General features: G+C 37.3%; 1 protein-coding gene across 1 annotated transcript in view; it reads right to left on the bottom strand.

Annotated features, from left to right (window-relative positions):
• The window catches only part of USH2A (usherin), a 774,017-nt gene that overhangs the window by 370,835 nt on the left and 384,545 nt on the right, over positions 1-18,637 (bottom strand). Inside the window, exons 32-34 of the mRNA XM_027122185.1 lie at positions 14,247-14,406; positions 12,520-12,691; positions 7,172-7,319 (exon numbers count right to left, since the gene is read on the bottom strand). Coding sequence (XP_026977986.1) covers positions 7,172-7,319; positions 12,520-12,691; positions 14,247-14,406 — 480 coding nt within the window. The remainder of the gene's footprint in view (positions 1-7,171; positions 7,320-12,519; positions 12,692-14,246; positions 14,407-18,637) is intronic.

Raw genomic sequence — 18,637 nt, forward strand, 5'->3', positions numbered from 1 at the left:
GCAATGTGAATGTCAACCGAGGTTTCCCCCCAAGGTCTGGATGATGATTGAATGTGGCAGATATCTCCCTGTGTGAATACTCGATCCTTCAATTAAAAAGGAAAAGAGAGAACAGCTTTCACAACGTGGGAGAATGCCTTATTACTGTTATGATTGCCTAAAAACGGAATCAACGGAATCTAAAAAAGAACGTGCTTGGGAAATTCTACCTGACAAACGGATGGGAGGTGTTTCATAAAAGTTACACAAGGTTTGCTTCAAACTGTCAAGCCATTTTCCTAAGTGATTCACCGAATTCTATAATCTGTTTCTTCTAGGAAATCTGAGTATTTCCAGGAAAGAAAATAGATTCACATTTTGACTGTTTAAAAAGAGAGTTAGTTCAAAATAAAAAGTTAAAAAAAATAGTTATTCCTTTAAACCCAGAGAAAAATCAGGACAGAGATCTTAGAAGTGTTGACTCTTGGCACTGAGAATGAGACACTGAACCCGTAAAAGTATCTGAAAAAAATCTTTTTTTCACATGGCTACATGGAATCCTATATTACGAGCATTTCTGCACAAAGTAGAGGTGAGGATTACAGTGAATAAAATCATGCATTTTGAGTCATTCACACCTTGTTTTGTATTACGTTCCTACTTAACTAGCTGTCTTGCCTAGAGTAATTAAGTTACTTAATACTTATAAATTTGAGCTTCCACATCTGAATGTTGGAATAACAGTACCTATTTCCTGGGCTAGTTATGAGATTGAAAGCTCCTGGCACATAGTTATAAATTGTAGCTATTACTATTACTACTATTATTAGTATTAGCAGAAAATCAAATATTTCTTTCTCTGCATGGGTAGAGCACTTAATTAGTATTTACACATACACCTTCATGTACATACATTCTAAAAATTTCTCTATATCCTTTCTTAATGTGAAGGACAGCATATACAGAGTGTGTATAAATGTCTACAGTTAATTAGTGTGTTTACCACCCATTCCTGAAATAATAAATGTGCTCAAAAAATTGAACTAAACTTTCTTTCAGTAATGTTCTGTTGTCTTCATGGTACTATGTATAAGTCTGCAAAAATAATCAACTTCCTAAAATTTTCCTATTCTTACTGAAATTATTGTCACTTCCTTGGTACATATCCATGTATGAATTCTCACAACCCTGGATCAATACAAAAGGCTAAATTAGGAAAATGTTTCCATAGGCTCCTCAAGTATTCTCTCCTTTCTCAAGGAGACCCTGGGACCCTTGTCTAACGGGTGCCCAGCTCTCATGCCCATCTTGACATTAGCAAATCCTGACGGCTATAACAAGATAGCCTTTCACACTGAGGCATGCAAAGCAGACCCAGCTTGGCATGCTGTCTCTCTTTAGAATGTCTACGAATTACCAGGCTGAGGAAATTGTCTGCCAAATGACTGAGTCTCTAAGTATGTACTTTGAGCCTTCAGTAAGCCAAGACGGAGATGCCTTTCCACTGCCTTTGAAATCATCCCACCTGTATTACATAATTATGACATGCTCTAAATGTGCATTTATGTGTACTGTATGATTGCATATGCTTATGCTTCTCACATCAACACAATTACCATTTGATTATTGTCCCTGGCATCAGTAAACACGAATCCATCCAACAGCTGTCTAATACTTATCTCCTCCATGACTGGCACCCTGCCAAATGCTGGGACTAGAACAGCAAACAATGCATATAGAATCCCTGCCCTCATGTGGGTCACAGTCTAACAGGGAAACTATTTGAGGTAAATTTACTTAGGTAAGGATAGTGGAGAGTTACAAGAAATTCTAAGTATTAATAAAGGATAAGAATTTCTATTTTATAGTTTTAGTTAGTATTTTAAATATATATATATTCTAATTAGTTTAAAATGTTACTAAATATTATGCTAGACAAGGAGGAATAAGTTTGGTGGAGTCGGATATCTATGCTGATTTTAGCAAAGTAGACCTCAAGTGGGAGGAATAATCGTATTTCCAGCTTCTAAGGCCAAAGCTTCTGAAAGGAGATAAAGCTCGTGAGAATTTGGAAGCTCTCAAAAGCGTAATTCTAATTATGCAATTGTAATCTACACAATACAGGTCACACACTTCTTAGACAGTAATCCTTTGTGCTGCTTCTCATTGCTGGCTAATGGTATGACAAAGGAAGAGCCAAGGTCCTACAGAATAAAGGGTTCTTATCCACCTTGGACCTAAAAAGTAGCTCTTTTCGGAGGTTTTAAAATCCTGCCTGAAATTGCAGCCTGCAAAGAACACCTTTGCCAGAGGGAATGTGGATGCGAAGGACTCTTGAGTAGAGAAACAAAGGTGGAGCGTCACACCACCATTTTTGCAGGTGTGTGAAGCAAGTCACCAGGATTAAGCAGGGCATATTTGAAGGAAGCAAAGCCTTAGGTGTTAATCAAGTGATAATGACCCAGTACTTGGCAGACTAAGGCAATGCATAGCAAGCAGCATTCTTTAGAATAGTAAAATCATGAAAACTTAAGTGTCCATCAATAAAAGATGGGTCACATAAGCTGTGGTTTCCCTCAGTGGGAGTTTACACTGCCTTTCCAAAGAATGAAGTTGAGCTACACGTAACTGCCATGGAAAGATGTTACCACCATATTGTTAAGTGAGAAAAGGAAGTTGCACAAAAAGAGATGAACTCGCTCTTTTTTAACAGATGTATATTTTATGCATATATCTTTTTGTGATTACTAAATTTTTGTTTGTTTTAACCTAACACAGTCCTTAACCTTGATTTTTTTCTGGTTTTGAAGTTTATTGCATTCTATTACATCCTCCCTACATCTCTCTCTTTTTTTTCATTGTGGCGAAAAACACAGAACATGAAACTTACCATCTCAACCATTTTAAATATACAGTATAGTAGTGCTAACTATAGGCACATTGTTGGGCAAGATCTCTAGAGCTTTCTCACCTTGCAAAACTGAAACTTTACATCCACTGAACAGAAACTCTCCACTCCTCTTACTCCCAACCCCTAGCCCCTGGTAACCACATTCTGTCTCCCTGTGTTTGACTACTTTAGATACTGCGTATACATGGAATTATGTCATATCTGTCTTTTTGTGACTCGTTTATTTTACTCATATAATGTTCTCAAGGTTCATCCATGCTGTAACATGTGACAGTTTCCTTCTTTTTTTTTTTAAGGTGGAATAATATTCCACTGTATACATAAACAACATTTAGTTTATCCATTCATTTATCCATGGACATTTGGGTTGCTTCCATCACTTGATTATTGTGAATAACTCTGCAATGAACATGGGTGCACAAATATTTCTTCAAGATCCTGTTTTCAGTTCTTCTGGATAAATACCCAGAAGTGGGATTGCTGGATCATATAGTAATTCTATTTTTAATGTTTTGAAGATTTTTCCATACTGTTTCCCATAACAGCTGCACCATTTTGCATTCCCACCAATGACGCACAGGGATTCTAGTTTCTCTAAGTCCTCTCCAGCACTTGTTATTTTCTGTGTGTTTTTCTTTTTTTGACAGTGATAATCAACATATTTTTTAATTGAGCACCGATTATGTGTCAGGCACTAGAGCTGCTGGTACAGCATTGAACAAAAGATGCTAGAACAGGAGAAATTCTCTGAGCATGTGAAGCATGTCCTGAAGCAAAGAACAAGCTACCCAGCACAAGCTGTGGGGCAGGAGCAGGTTGGGGAACAAAGGAAAGAGAGGAATTGGAAACCAAGAGGCCAAGCTCCTAGCCCCTGGGTAAAGAGTATCCCCAGACTCCCTGCAACAAGAGAAGCCACTGCAATGAGAAGCCTGCGCATCGCAACGAAGAGCAGCCCCCGCTCGCCACAACTAGAGAAAGCCCACGCGCAGCAACGAAGACCCAACTCAGCCAAAAGTAAATTTTAAAAAAAAATTAAAAAAAAAAAAAGATTATCCCAAGTTTAATGAGTAGGAGCTGATAGTTTAAATCCAAATCAGTTATAAAGCAGAGAGCCTGTTTCCTATACCATGCTGGCTACAGGTTACCAATTGCTTGATAGGCAACAAGTGGATATTTATATATGAACCTTTTATACCTTTCATATTTTGTCACATCTAGGTATGCATTTGGAAATACTTCTTATAGAAAGTGGGTTTACTGTTTCTCAACATTTTTTTTTCATGTTTATAAGGTCCTAATGAAATAATCCTTTATGTATATAGCTGACTAAGAGTCAAGATTTTGGAGCCTAGAGTGTACAAAACCAGACAATCAGTACCCCTTACAGAATACGACAGTCTAAATGTGTAAATACCTCTGGACCTGCTACATCTTAATAAAGACCCAGAGGGAAGACATTCCCACATCCTCAGGTTGCTTCTTTTGATGGTAACCAAGTCAATGGGATATTATTCAGGTCTTTGGTTGGAGCACTAGAATCTACTCCTTTAATCAGTGCTCCCAAGATGGTTCTAATAATCAGATATGTTTGAGAAACACAATTTAAAATCAGTTGAAAGGGTATCTGTAGTAATATAAGGCTGAAACCTATCTTATTTTCCAATTGTGTTACTCTTCCGCAGCATATTCAGAAATTAGAAAGCAACCACAGTGCAGCTGTACTGTAATATGGGCCTAGTTCCATTAAATTCAAACTAGGCATACTCAAGAAGAGAAAATTAAAAATTCTTAAGTCAAATGCAAAATCCAAACTCCAAAAAAAAACCCACCTAGTCCCAGACCCCACACAGCTGAACAAATATACTTCAGAAACAAATACATGTCAAACAAACATATCCCAGGATCTGGCCTGTAACTACCTCTATCCTCTCTGTTGGTATCATTAAGGAGTCAGGACTCTACAATATATACACTAATGATTGAATGAAATTTTCACAAGACACAACTAAATAAATTAAGTATTATTAGGTATCAGCAGAAACTACTCCACTGAGTTAGGCTCCATGAAGGAAAAGAGAAATAAATGATTTGTGGTCCTTATCATCTGGTGGGCATGTTTGACATGCACCCAAATAAATTTGGGCCAAGGATGAATGAAGTACGTGTCATGATGATGGCATAGGAAGAGGATATATGGTCAAGAGAAGAGAGGAAGCTTGACTTACACTCAAGAAAGAGTGAAATGATTTCATAAAATAAGAGGCTTAACGTTTAGTCCTGAGGAATGAGTTAGATTTGGAGAGATGGTAGGGATCGTTAACCCCAATTTTATAATCCAAGGAAACTGGGGTTCATGGCATTTAGTAAATTTTCCAGAGTAACACAGTTACTGCTCATCAGAGATAAGATTTGACTCTAGGCCTATTTGACTCCATACCCATGTTTTTCAACCCTGCACCAAGCCATAAGTATTTCAGGAGGCTAAAAAGGAAAGTGTGTTACAAGGCTATGTCAATGCAGATCGAGTCACAAGTTGGGGCTGATGTGAATGCCTGACTAAAGAATCTGGACTTTATTCTTTGGGTTTTTAGAGGGAAGTATGGGAGCTTTGGAAACAGATGAAGTGACAAGATAAACATCCAACGATCAGCTCCTCCTCTAGGCAACGGAGGATAGAAACTGAGCACTGGAATATCTGAGGAAAGTGGAGAGAGAAGTAATGAAGAGAAGAAAGTTTGTTTTTTTTTTTTTTTAATGAAACTATTACTTAAAAAATGTCTAACCATTGCCCCACAGTAAAAATTCTGAAAACTCTGATGTGATTCAACACAAGACTTTAGAATAAATGAACGTGTTAACACCAATCTTCTAAATCTCCCAAATTCTTATGGTTCAATGAATATATTTTAAAGCTGCTTGTAAATATATAACACATAATACACAAAGATTCTTTGAAATGTCGAAAGTATTTCTTTAGTCCACCTAGGATTCTGGGGGCAGTTATAGTTACAACTACTGATTAGGATGAAGGGAAATGTCTACTAAACAAATCATGTGACAGCAGTTAAGAGCAATCCAACTGAAATAAATCATTCGCATTTTCATTGCCACCTACAGACTAGGTTCCTTTGTGGAGCACAAAGTATGACAAGATTGTTGACTGTTTAAGTATCAAATAGCTATCCATTTATTTTTTACTAGGAAATTTGTAATAGTTCAGGGATAACTTCAATAGCAGAGATAATCACTCACTGTAATTACTAGATCACTCTCCCTTACCTCAAATATATCTCATGCATTTGCCAAAAGTTTAATTAAAATGAGATGACTGGAGTAATTAATATCACAGTAAACATAAGACAAACTAATAAAATCGTAATTCTTCTTCTTTCATTCTTTCTGGCTATGCTAAAAGAGGCCATTTCAGTTTTCAGTAATGAGTTTCCTAAAACAGTTTCTATGATATTAAAAGTCTTCTTGATATTTGTCTTAAAGGGGAACAAAATTTGATGTGATGTAAGCTTGACCAGTGTGGAAAAATGACACTATGTTATACGGAACTTAAAGGTATTTCCAGTAAATGAATAAAGCAATTTCTGTCCCAAGTTACTACAAATTCTTTGTAAGATTTTATTTTAGCAAACTTTAACTGGCTAACCTAACTCTCTAAACTGTTCAAAGACATATATATATGTGTATATATACACATATATATGTGATATATACACATATCACTTAGAAATATATACAATCCATTTCAAGTTAAACAAGAATAAATGAATATATATTTAATGTATGCATGCTGAACTATTTATAAATAACATATTAAAAATACAGAGTTCCAAATGGTCTCTTTTAAGATAAACTTATTAAAGCAAAAGCAGTTTGAAATACAGTATGTGTACGAACTTTCTATCTCCCTACTTCTCTAAGAAAGAATGAATAACAGTCAAAAACAAAAAGTCATTGAAAATATAATGTCACTCTCACAAGGCCATTCTTTGGGAATCCCGGTTTGTTCTCTTCACCTCTCCCAGAACATATTAAACCATAAGATGCAGTACATAAGAACTATCAAAAGGGAGCACTTTTGAGCCACCAAAATTGTATGTTAACCTAAAAACCACAATCTCCTAAACTACAGACAATGATACTATCTCAGGTATTTTATGTGCTAAAATGATCATTAAAAATTAAGCACCACATATAAGCTGCCATTTAGAATATTAATTTACCTTTGCTAATCATCTTTTTAACTTGAGGCTAAAAGAGTTCACTTACCATTTGGATATTCAGGCTCAGTCCAGGAGATGTTAAAGGAGTGAGGTGAATCCGGGTGCACTTTGGGGGCTGGCACGCCTTCGGGGGCCCTCTCCTCAGTCAGGGCCTGGCTGGCCTCACTCACCGTGCATCCACCCCCGGTGCAAGCCTGGACAGAGAGACAAAAAGAGCCCATTTCACTTTGGGGCCCCAAAGTTTAGATGAGCGTTGAAGAAAGAGAGTTCACCATAAAGAGTTCCAGATCCTTTAAAATAATGCTTTTTTAACCTCCCACCCCCCAAATAAATTTGTTTCATTGCTGAGGTTTGATATTTCATTTGTTTGCTTTTTAGGACACGAGACATCCATCTCCAACAATCAAGCAATAACCCAGAATGAAAGAATATATGGATTATGAATACATCCTAAGTTAGAGCCTAGAGATGGGGCATATATTGACTGTGTGAATAGCCACGATGAAATTATCCTCACACAAAGGTTCTTCGAATGAATTAAACACACACACACACACACACACACACACACACACACACACACACAACTGTGTACACCATAGGAGAAAAGTACTAGAGATTGAAGACTACTTCAGGACAAAACAAGTGATTTCTAGAAAAAAAAAAAGAGCACAGAAAATATAATCGCTTTCTACTTACTGGAGCGTGAGCAATACGTTTAAAGTAGAACACAAGGTGAAATGGAATAAAACAATATTTCTCATAAATTGCCAACAAAGCAGTTGTTGAGTGAACGTTTATTGGCTTTAAGGGTCAAGTCATTTACTTACGTGCCGGGGGAACTGAGCTTCAATACGTGGCCAACAAACTTAAAATGCTCACAGAACCCCCAAATTCCCAAAGGAGGGAGGGTTCCAGAAATGGATTCATGGCTATTAGGGATATTCAGAAACTTCTGTGTACATTTCCATCATAAACTACCAACAATTCCAAATAAATGTTTCAGCATGTGAGGAAAATATCACCCCTACCTAACTTATGAGATAAGCACTTCTCCAGGAAATTGAGACATGCACACAGTTTTTCCAGCCTGTGTCTGCTAGTAAATATCAGCAATTCTGTCTTTATATAACGCAGCTATTTGAAAACGACGCTCGACGCTAAAGCTTTGCTCAGTACCTCTTTAAGTTACAACTGTAATTTACACAATAAGATGTAAAGATCTTTCAAAAAGCACTAAACTTTACCACGAGCATTAAGCAAATGAAGCGAAATCCTAGGACAATGTAAAAGGCAGGCAGTTATTCAGTTCATGTTCATGGAAGGTAGATATGACTAATAGTAAAACACCGAAAGCCCTCTCTATTTTTTCGGGCCTGTACCAAGCTTTCCAGTTTGATACTGAAGGAGTGACCTTTTGATACTTAGAGCAGCTAGTATTCTTTTTCCTAAAGATAGAAGAAAGCTGACTGATTTTAAAGGTATTTTCTTATACTGAAGTATACTACTTGTAAAGTTGCTGCAAAAGAGCTTCAAATTCTTCCCTCTAAGTAACAATAAATGGTCCGTAGACTTGGAGATCAATTTTACCTCTTATTGTAAGAAGACAACAGTAACCCATGTCTTCAGGATAATTTCTCAGCGTAAGCAAGTTTCAGATGGGCTAAACTGTGGCCTGGGCATGAAACTGCATTAAGATTGGGGACCTAATTAACCTCTGCGGGTTTCCTCTAATGCTCAGCTGTGGCATGTGCATATCTCTGTAAGAGAACAGAATCTTGGCAAATAAGGAGAAATCAATTGAGCTCCTGATTCGAAGCCCTAGGACATGTTGCTATTAGCCCAAGAAATAACTACCTGAACGTTAAAACAGAAGAATTAAAAAAAAAAAAATTTCCAACGTGCTAAAAGTCCACCAGAAAACGTTGCGGGAAAAGAGGCTGTGTGAGACAGCTGAATTATCGAAGGAAAATGCTCAAAGGAGCATACTTTCCAGTCCTTAGAGACAGATAAATCCATCCACTGGCATTTCATAGACTTTTTTTTCCTTAGGAGGGGAAAAATGTTGCAGCATGTTATGCTGAAACTCAAACCACACTGGGATGTAATTCTGATAGTCTCTTTGTCACTATTGTTTTTCTTATTTGTGGCCTAAGAATTCCCCCCGCCATCTCTCCCAGAGAAATACTGTATGTACTATGTGACATTTCACTATGTATTTTTTAAAACAGAGCGTGAATTAAAATTTACTTCGTTTTGAGAATTTTATGGGATGGGGAATTCTGGAATAAATAAAGACATCCTCTGGTTTGGAAGGACTGTTTGTTGGGGTGTGTCATGGAAGACCCATAAACTAGCAACTTGATAAAAAGCCTTTTAAGGGTCCAAGGAGTTTATGAGAGAATTTTCCTTGTAAATGAACCCGAATTTAAAAAGGAGTTGCTGAAACAACAGAATTACCTGCAAGATATTTTATTTTGTTCTTTTTTTCCCACGTTCTTTTTGTATGCATTTAGAGGCGCTAGGTGAGTGGGGTGAGTATCTTAGTTCCTTCAATAAGGTAATAAATGTTCTTAAAGTTGCTTCTGGGTATAGCTTTTATCAATTACAAATATACTGTTTTAAACTGAGGAGTCATACTACCACCCTGAAGTGATGAGTAACCGGTCCAAATAAGAGATTCAATTTTGGTACAGTAAAATGCATAACTAATAAAAGCGTATCAATTATTTTTGAAATCATGACTATTAAGAACATCTAAAACTAGCATTCTCTTTTCTAAGAGGTTGTTTTCAGATAAGTAGCGTCTGATGATGTTAAGAATGCAGCATGTTTTTAAAGTATGAAGAAAAAGAACAAGGCCATGTTATCTAGAAATGATCTTTAGAAAATTTAAAGCTCATCAGTTCCAAGAACCTTTCCAGGAAATATACTTAACATTCATCAAGAGGCAAATGTGAATATTTTTAATATGAATTTATCAACCTATCAAAGTAATATGAATATTATCAAACCATACATATCTCGATACCTGTCTTACAAGCTTCCTTATTTAATTGCTGGCTTATTATCTTAACCAGGAGCTACCACACTTTGCAATACCATTTGTTGAGTGGAACAAAATATTATACTGTTTCTTCTAGGACAAAGAGCTCGTATTTTGAACCACACAGTCCCTAACTCTGACATTTTACAGCAAGTTATTTGATTCACATCGGAAGTCTCAGATTCTTTATGAAATAAATGTACTCAGTGTTCACTCATTCATTCGTTCTTTCAAGAACGGTTTGCGAGCTTCCAGTTTCCGGACACCTTGTTTAACTCCGCCGATATATGCAGTCTCTACCCTTTAGGAGTTTCTAATGCAGGCAACAGGGGAAATTACACGAAACCACATGAAGTAACATACCTGCTCCAGTCTGGAGTAAATCACATGGAATGCCCATGTATTTTTCTCTAATGCCTGCCTAAATGCTTTGTTATCTGTATGTTTTGTTCCTTAGCACTTAGCATGCTAAGAGGCAACTCCACGTGGCTGAGAACCTGATCTCCACCTATTAATCTCATGACCTTGAAAGCCAGTTATTATGTTGAAACTGTAAATATACACGAGTTCCTCAATTAACCAAGATGAACCTAAAACGTTCTGGTTCATTAAATTTATGGGTTAACAGAGTTAAAGTAAAAAACCTTTTAGTTGAATACTTCCTGAAGATGTATCAGTGTATTTTCTGCCCTAACAAATACAGTGAAATCAAAAATAATATGAGCAAATTTACTTCCCTAACAAGAGTTGGGACAAAGACTTCCACGTCTTTATGACATCTTGCACCAACATCATTCAGTGGCTGACAGGTCTCCTTCGACTTCACAAAATATTATTTGGGGTCACCTTTTTAGCATCATAGAATTTTAGGGCTCAAAGAGACATTAAAAATCATTTAATTCAAAGTCTTACTTTTAGGCTTGAAGAACCTAAGACTCAGTGCAGTTAAGTGAATGTGTCTTAGGTCATTCAGTTAGTGGCAAAATCTGAATTAAAACTCAAGAGAGCAGACTCCCAATCTAGTGGTATTTATTTTTCAAGGTATTACAGGTTTATAAAACATAGAAGATTCAGGTGGCTTTTCATTGACTGCGCAGAATAGCCTAAAAATCGCCTTGGAAGTAGAAATTTGTCTCCTATCCTCTGCTTCCTTCTAATCAAAACCAAGAGCAACACAATTTCTGTTTAATTTTAGTTGCTTCTAAACCATAGGGACTTTTCTTATTTTGATATCACCACTGTTTTGAAAATAGTGTGGATTTCTGTATTAGCTTTTGAAAAGCAAGTTCATACACTTCTTATATCTTGGGTAATAAAGGTAAGTAATTCAGAAACCCATCTGCGTGCTGAACACCTAGGCACATGAAGCCAGTTCTGAACAGGATTTTTAACATTGTCTGATTGCCCTTGTTTGATGGTGTCAGGTCAGACAGCAACAGTTGAATGTAGTTTATTTTCTTGTGGTATAATATTTAGAGCATTCAAGAGCATGTTAAGTGAAATGAATGCATACACAGTGTCTACATAAATGTAAATTTATTCATAATCAAGAGCAGAATATTTTCTATGGCATTTATCAAAGCAAATATCCTTATATAGGTATTACTATAAAATGAAGAGTGTGTTTAAAACAAATAGGGACAATCTCATGTTTATATTCAGTTATTTTCAGATGTGCTATTAAACTTAAAAAAGATTATATTTCATCAAAAAACAAAAGGATCTACTGAGTATAAATTCCACAGTAATATCAAGGTCTTTTAAAAGACCTTTGTGTAAACGTGCTATTTTGCATTAAAAAATGCTATCGCCTGTCTAAACCGTGTTGATTCTAGGGTTTTATTAAGTGACTGTTCTTTTGAGACAGAAGTGTAATGTAAACCAGGATATAATAATAATCAAGAATATTTGGGGGTCATTTAAACCTTCATTTAAAAATATAAGACCTATGTTTTCATACTGCACATTGCTTTTCAAATGAATACAAGCCCCATGGGGAAATAACTTTATTAATCCAAGCATTTTCTAAAAAGCCCTCAACAATTATGACATTCTACAAACAATAAAAAAGAAATAATTTCTGATAATCCCAAATTAGATTTGGAAAAACCTACTTATTCAGATGGTTATTCTATTGTTTGGCATAATATAAAATAAATATGTAGGTATCAGATCAGCAGACTTTTCACTTTGTATCTGAAGTGAGATTTCAGTGTAAATAGCAATGCAAGAGAATTTTGTTTTGTTTTTTTTTAAGTGAGGCATGGAGAGAAGATGAGACAAAAGAAAGGGAAGCAGCAAGGGGAATGATGGGGACAGAGAAACTGATAAAAGTAAAGTGAACTTACTCCCAGCTTGACGAAGTATTTATTACCAGGGAAAAGGTACTGCAGCACATGATCCTGAAAAAGTTCTGTACTATTATAGATGACATCCCAAATTGTAAAATCATGCGTGTGATTTGAAATATATAGTACATAGCGCTCTAGAATTCCGTTTACTTTTCTTGGTTGTTTCCACCTGGGAATGAAAAAATATAGCATTATTATCATCATACCTTCAAGTCCAATCTGAAATGTGCGGGATTTTTAAAGGACACATATGAACTTGGATTTATGCCACTGTAAAGAAACACACTGAGAGCTCAAAAGTGATTCACTTAAAAAACCCAAGTAGTCATTAAATGTCTATTCTGAATGGTATAAAAATATGACATAGTACCTGCTCTCTAGTTATGTATATTTTTAATTAGCTAATAATACAAAAATGTATGAGTGAGCACTTGATTTTGAGCTTAAGCCATAGAACAAAAATTGGGAAAAGTACTGAGAACTTCTGAGAAATGAGAGGGAGAGATAATTGCATAATTTTCAAGCCATAATTGTCTTGAGAAATGCAGCAATCTAACATAGAGGTAACATGCAACTATAGAAGAAAAGCTGAGATTGGAAAGGCTGAAGTACTCAGATAAGACTTCTTGAATAAGGTGACACACTGCCTGGATACATACGATTGTATACTTGATAGATGGATGGGAATTGGTAGGCAGAAGGAAAAATACTCCAGATGAGGGTTACAAAGTGTCAGTGGGAATGAGTAGGACAAGTCATGGAACAGACAGAAATTGGTAAATTGAGAAATAATTATCACAGTGGGAAATCTTTTAAGGTAAATAAAGTGGGCTCAGCTTGGGACGCTGTGAAAGCCAATGGAAGAGTATAGACCTGGAACAATGGGATATAAATCAGTGTTTTTCAGCTTAAATGAATATCATAATTTCTTCAGTTCAAACTCTTTTACCGATGAGAAAACAGAGACCAAGAGCGATGAAAGTAAACAAGTATTAGCTAGTGGGAAGAGAGGTCTATTGAGTTTTAATTCAGTACTGCAATATACCTTGTACCTCACGTATTAGCAAATGGATCAGTAATATCAAAAATAATCTGAACGTGCCAATATGCGAAAGCTTCTTTCCGACTTCAAATGCTGGGGAACAAGATAGTCTTAGTTTGTAATCAAAAAGAAGAAATATGGGCTTCCCTGGTGGCGCAGTGGTTGAGAGTCCACCTGCCGATGCAGGGGACACGGGTTCGTGCCCCGGTCCGGGAAGATCCCACATGCCGTGGAGCGGCTGGACCCGTGAGCCATGGCCGCTGAGCCTGCACGTCTGGAGCCTGTGCTCCGCAATGGGAGAGACCACAGCAGTGAGAGGCCCGCGTACCACAAAAAAAAAAAAAAAAAAAAGAAGAAGAAATATAATTGTGCTCTCTAATTCCAAAACATTGCAAATAATGCCTCACATATAAAAAGCCCAAGGTAAGTAAGTGGTCAGTTTTTCCCTTATTGAAGTTTGCACAGAATCTGCATACATGTGTAGCTCAGCCTGATTGCATAAAGACAAAATGGAAATTAAGTTGGCAAGTGATAATCAAAGGTTCCCAGAACCACTGAACTAATCACCTCTATGCATTTAATCACAATAAAATTAATTTTATGTCACAAACCCTTCCCTTGATTGAACTCACAGGGATTCTTGCATGAACCAGTGTGTGACAGTGACAACATTTCTACTTACTGTACGGATATAGTTCTAGAATCCAGGACGGTCAGAATTGGGGGATCCACATGGTCTGGTGGCAGCTGTGCCGTGTACAGTATGACCACGGAACTGTTTGTACATCCCACACATGTGCAAGCACTGAGTAGAAACTGGTGGGGCGTAAAGGCCACTAAATCTAGGGGGTGGAGGAAACAAGAATGTATTTACCGTCATAATTTTGATTCAGGAGATCTCACTTATTCTCTACTTTCCTACTTCTTAGAACTGTTAAAGTTTCAAATAAGAATCAATAGACATACAAATCAATAGCAATAAAATATAGGCTGTTTTATCCTTTAAACATACTATGGTCAGTCGTAAATAGAGAAGTGTCAGTCAAACTTTTTCTTTGAACAAATTTGACTGTTTTCTTGATTGTCTGCGACCAGGTAAATCATTTTCTGAGTTTAGAGTTAGTTCAAGGGCTCTGTTCAAAAATAAATGAGACATTTAAATTATTTTAAAGACATATTTGAAGACAACAGGTCTGGCTTTTGAAATGCAAATAGATAGCTTATAAGAGTGACTTTGCTCTTGTAATTCCTTTTGTTGAATTTTTTTCTTCTCCTGTCCACCTGACCAACTATGTATTATTTGACCTTCAAGTTGTCCAGGCTCAGTGCAAATGACAATTTCTTTCTTAAGATTTCCCAAACGCACTGGGCCGTGACCCCTGGCACAAGGTGGAGCTATCATCCTCTCCTTTGTCTCCCAGGGTTTCGCACATGCTTTGGCATAGCGCTTACAACCCTGTGTCATAATGATTTGTTTCCATGACTATCTGATCCATCAGACTGGACACTGTAAAGGAAGGAATGGTGCTATATTCATTTCGCATCCTCAATACCTAGCACAATGTCTGGCGCATTGTAGGTTCGAATATATGTTTGAATAAATGAAGAAAGAATTAATGAATGAGATGATCTAGATGTAGCTGAGCTAGGTATAGTTGATCAAGAGAGTGGGTTAGTACCCTAGCCAGCATAATCTCTCCCTCCCCTGAACTTCCCTGGTACTTTATACCTATCTGCCTCTCTAATGGATACCATATTCCCTTGGGTTAAAAGAAACTAATCTGTAATTTACTAATTTAATTCTAAAATACCCCAAACACTTCTTTTATAAAGGTACACAATAATTAGTTTGTTGAATGAATCTAAGCAAAGTTCAGTCAACTTTACCAAGATTTAAACATCAGTCACATTTTTATACTACTAGAAATAATCATTATTTTCTGGAATACTTTTGAAATAAGGTAGTTACAATGTAAGCAACACATCTTCTTTAAAGATCATTAACCTTGAACCATTACAATTTCATGTTTAAAAGATGAATGAAATGCAGCCTAATTCAGGGAAATAGATACTGCATTGCACTGACAGCAAAAGTAAACTGGAAAGAGAACACTTTGATTTTCATGCAAAGTATAATCAATTGGTTAAACATGTAGGCCATCAGAAGAAAGGCAAAAACATTTTTTACACTAAATATAGTTACTCTAGAACAAAAGGTGATTATCAAGAAGAGACTTGCAATGCTTTGATTAAGGTTTGTTTGCTTCACAACTTTATCCTACAAGTACTTGATGGTATCAAGTTACGGGGGGGGCACCCTCAGGCAATGGGGTCAGAAGATAAGTTATAAGGACACTTTGAAGTTGGTGTTAAAACTTTGGGCTTGCCAGGGACTTCTGAGAGATGGCAGGAACAGCTACACCCTGTGTGCACAAATTAGACAGAACTGGGGTACTTTCATTTGGAGAAACATTCTATGAAACTTATAAAGTTAAAAATCATGAGAACAGTGGCCTCAGATGCTACAAAGAGAGCAAACTATTATTTACTGTGGGATAACTTCAGGCACAAAACATGTCCTACTAGCAGGTCCAATCTTGGCCAAAACTATAATGTGTTAATATGCTAACATGTTATATCTGTCATTTCCCTGTTTTCGTCATCTTCTCCTTCTGATTCTCAGGAACTTGGTGACCATAGCCTCTCGTCCCTCCCACTTGTCTGAATTCCTTGCATTCCTGAGAAAGGGAAGCTGGGGATTTGACTCAAAAGCCAGTTTCAGGAGCAAAACCAAGGAGGACACAGAGCCTAGGGGAAAGGGGGAATCCCAGATGGGTAAGTCAGTGCAACTAGGGAAAAGCTGTAGTATTTGAATATGAGAATACAACAATCTTCTCTGAAAGGACATGCCCCAGCAAGAAATTGTATTCCATGGGGCTGATTCCACGTGACTTTGGAATATTTTACATGAGAATCTCTCCCAGCCATACCAGAGTGTCTTGGTCAGCTGCAAACCTGACTGGATGCTACAATGCTCTTTTGCCAGTGAACTCTTTGTGGTGGGCAGTTTTCTTGCTTTCTTGCATTCTAGCTTGTGGAGGCAGGGATCTGGCTACCTAATTTGCAGGTGGTGAAGAAGTCGTAGCGTTCAAAGGTGGCCTGAGCCTTACCCGTATGTGGGGCAGACTTGCGTATCTGGGTGTCCTTAGTTATCTTGAGCTGGTGGGGTCAGAAAGCATCACCATAGTATCACCATACCAAGTATCTCCTTATCATAGAATGCCCCATTCTCTTTTACACTACAGCCTCCATGCTTTGAAGGTGACCTTAATCAAGGAACTCCTAAACTCACGCAGAATATCTACTCCTAAACTCACCCAGAATGGGAGTATCTTCCTGTATTAGTTCCAGGATTACTGTCTGTGCCGGGATTCTACTCTGAAAAAATAAGCTCCTCCATAGATTGGGAAGCATCCATGTATATGACAGTCAGGACTGGGGGAGACCAGGATGAGGAAGTGAGCATGCTTAGAAGGGCCATGTTGCTAGAGAGCGCCGGTAGGACTGGTGACCCAGGATTGAAGTAGAAAATACCAAATCTTGTCAAGTCCTCCATTCATAGTTAGGGTTTACCCCAGACTACTTATGGGTGAGCAAGTTGTTGCATTTTCGGAGATACAGAGTGAAGTAAGCCAGAAAGAGAAAAACAAATATCCTATATTAATGCATATATGTGGAATCTAGAAAAATGGTACAGATGAACCTACTTCCAGGGCAGGAATAGAGATGCAGACGTAGAGAACAGACATGTGGACGTGGGGGGGAAGGGGAGGGTGGAATGAATTGGAGATTAGGACTGACATATATACACCACCAGGTGTAAAATAGATAGCTAGTAGGAACCACTATAAGGCACAGGAAGCTCAGCTCGGTGCTCTGTGACAACCTACATGGGTGGGATAGGGGATGGGTGGGATAGGGGTGGGGTGGGAGGGAGGTCCGAGAGGGAGGGGATATATGTATACATATAGCTGATTCACTTCAATGTACAGCAGAAACCAACACAACATTGTAAAACCATTATACGCCAATAAAAAAAAATGGCTTTAAATTGAATGTTGACCAGGGTTTAAGGCTGTTCCTGCTATAAAATATGAAAAGTGCCACAGAAAACAAAGAACAGAGAGAGAAGAATCAGGAGTGCTCAGTAATTTTAAAGGCAAGAGTCAGCGGTGTTAACTAATTTATTGTCATAATCATTTTGCAATACCTGTAAGTCAAGCCATTAATGCTGTATACCTTAAACTCATGAAGTACTGTATATCAAGTACATGTCAATAAAACTGAAAAAAAAAGAAAGGCAAGAAACAGTGGAGGCCACAGCAGCAAGATGATATTTTTGGCAAAGACTTGGAAGGAGTGAGGGTAAAAGTCGTGGGGATTTTAAGCAAAGGACCATTCCAGGAGAGGAAACAAGGATAGCAAAGACTTGAAAGGAGGAACATCCCCAGAATGGACATGGCAAGGAGGCCAGTGAGGCTGGAGCAGAGGCAGAAAGAAGAGATGACATCAGACAATTAATAAGGGACCTGATCACATGAGCCTTATAAGTCTTTGTATGGATTTTGGGTTTTAATCTGAGATAACCTTCTTAGGAAGCCACGAGAAGATTTTGAGCAGAGCAGTCAGATACAGATTTCGTGAATATCACTCTGGGTGCTGGGTATAGATTACAGTGAGCAAAGAGCATATACATTCTTAGTGTACAAAAACGCAACTGCATTTTATATACTGATTTTGTATCATGCAACTTTATTGAATTCGTTTACTAGTTCTAATGGTTTTTTGGTGGCATCTTCAGGATTTTCTACATATAGTAGCATGTCATCTGCAAACATAGACAATTTTACTTCTTGCTTTCTAAGATGCCTTTTATTTATTTTTCTTGCTTGATTTCTTTGGCTAAGACTTCCAGTACTATGTTGAATAAAAGTGGTGACAGTGTGCATCTTTGTCTTATTCTGATCTTAGAGGAAACACTTTCACTTTTCACCATGGAGTATGATGTTAGTC

This window comes from Aethalodelphis obliquidens, unplaced genomic scaffold (genome assembly GCF_003676395.1).
Source record: "Aethalodelphis obliquidens isolate GAN/ISIS:26980383/991018 unplaced genomic scaffold, ASM367639v1 scaffold24, whole genome shotgun sequence".
In the NCBI taxonomy this organism is placed as follows: Eukaryota; Metazoa; Chordata; class Mammalia; order Artiodactyla; family Delphinidae; genus Aethalodelphis; species Aethalodelphis obliquidens.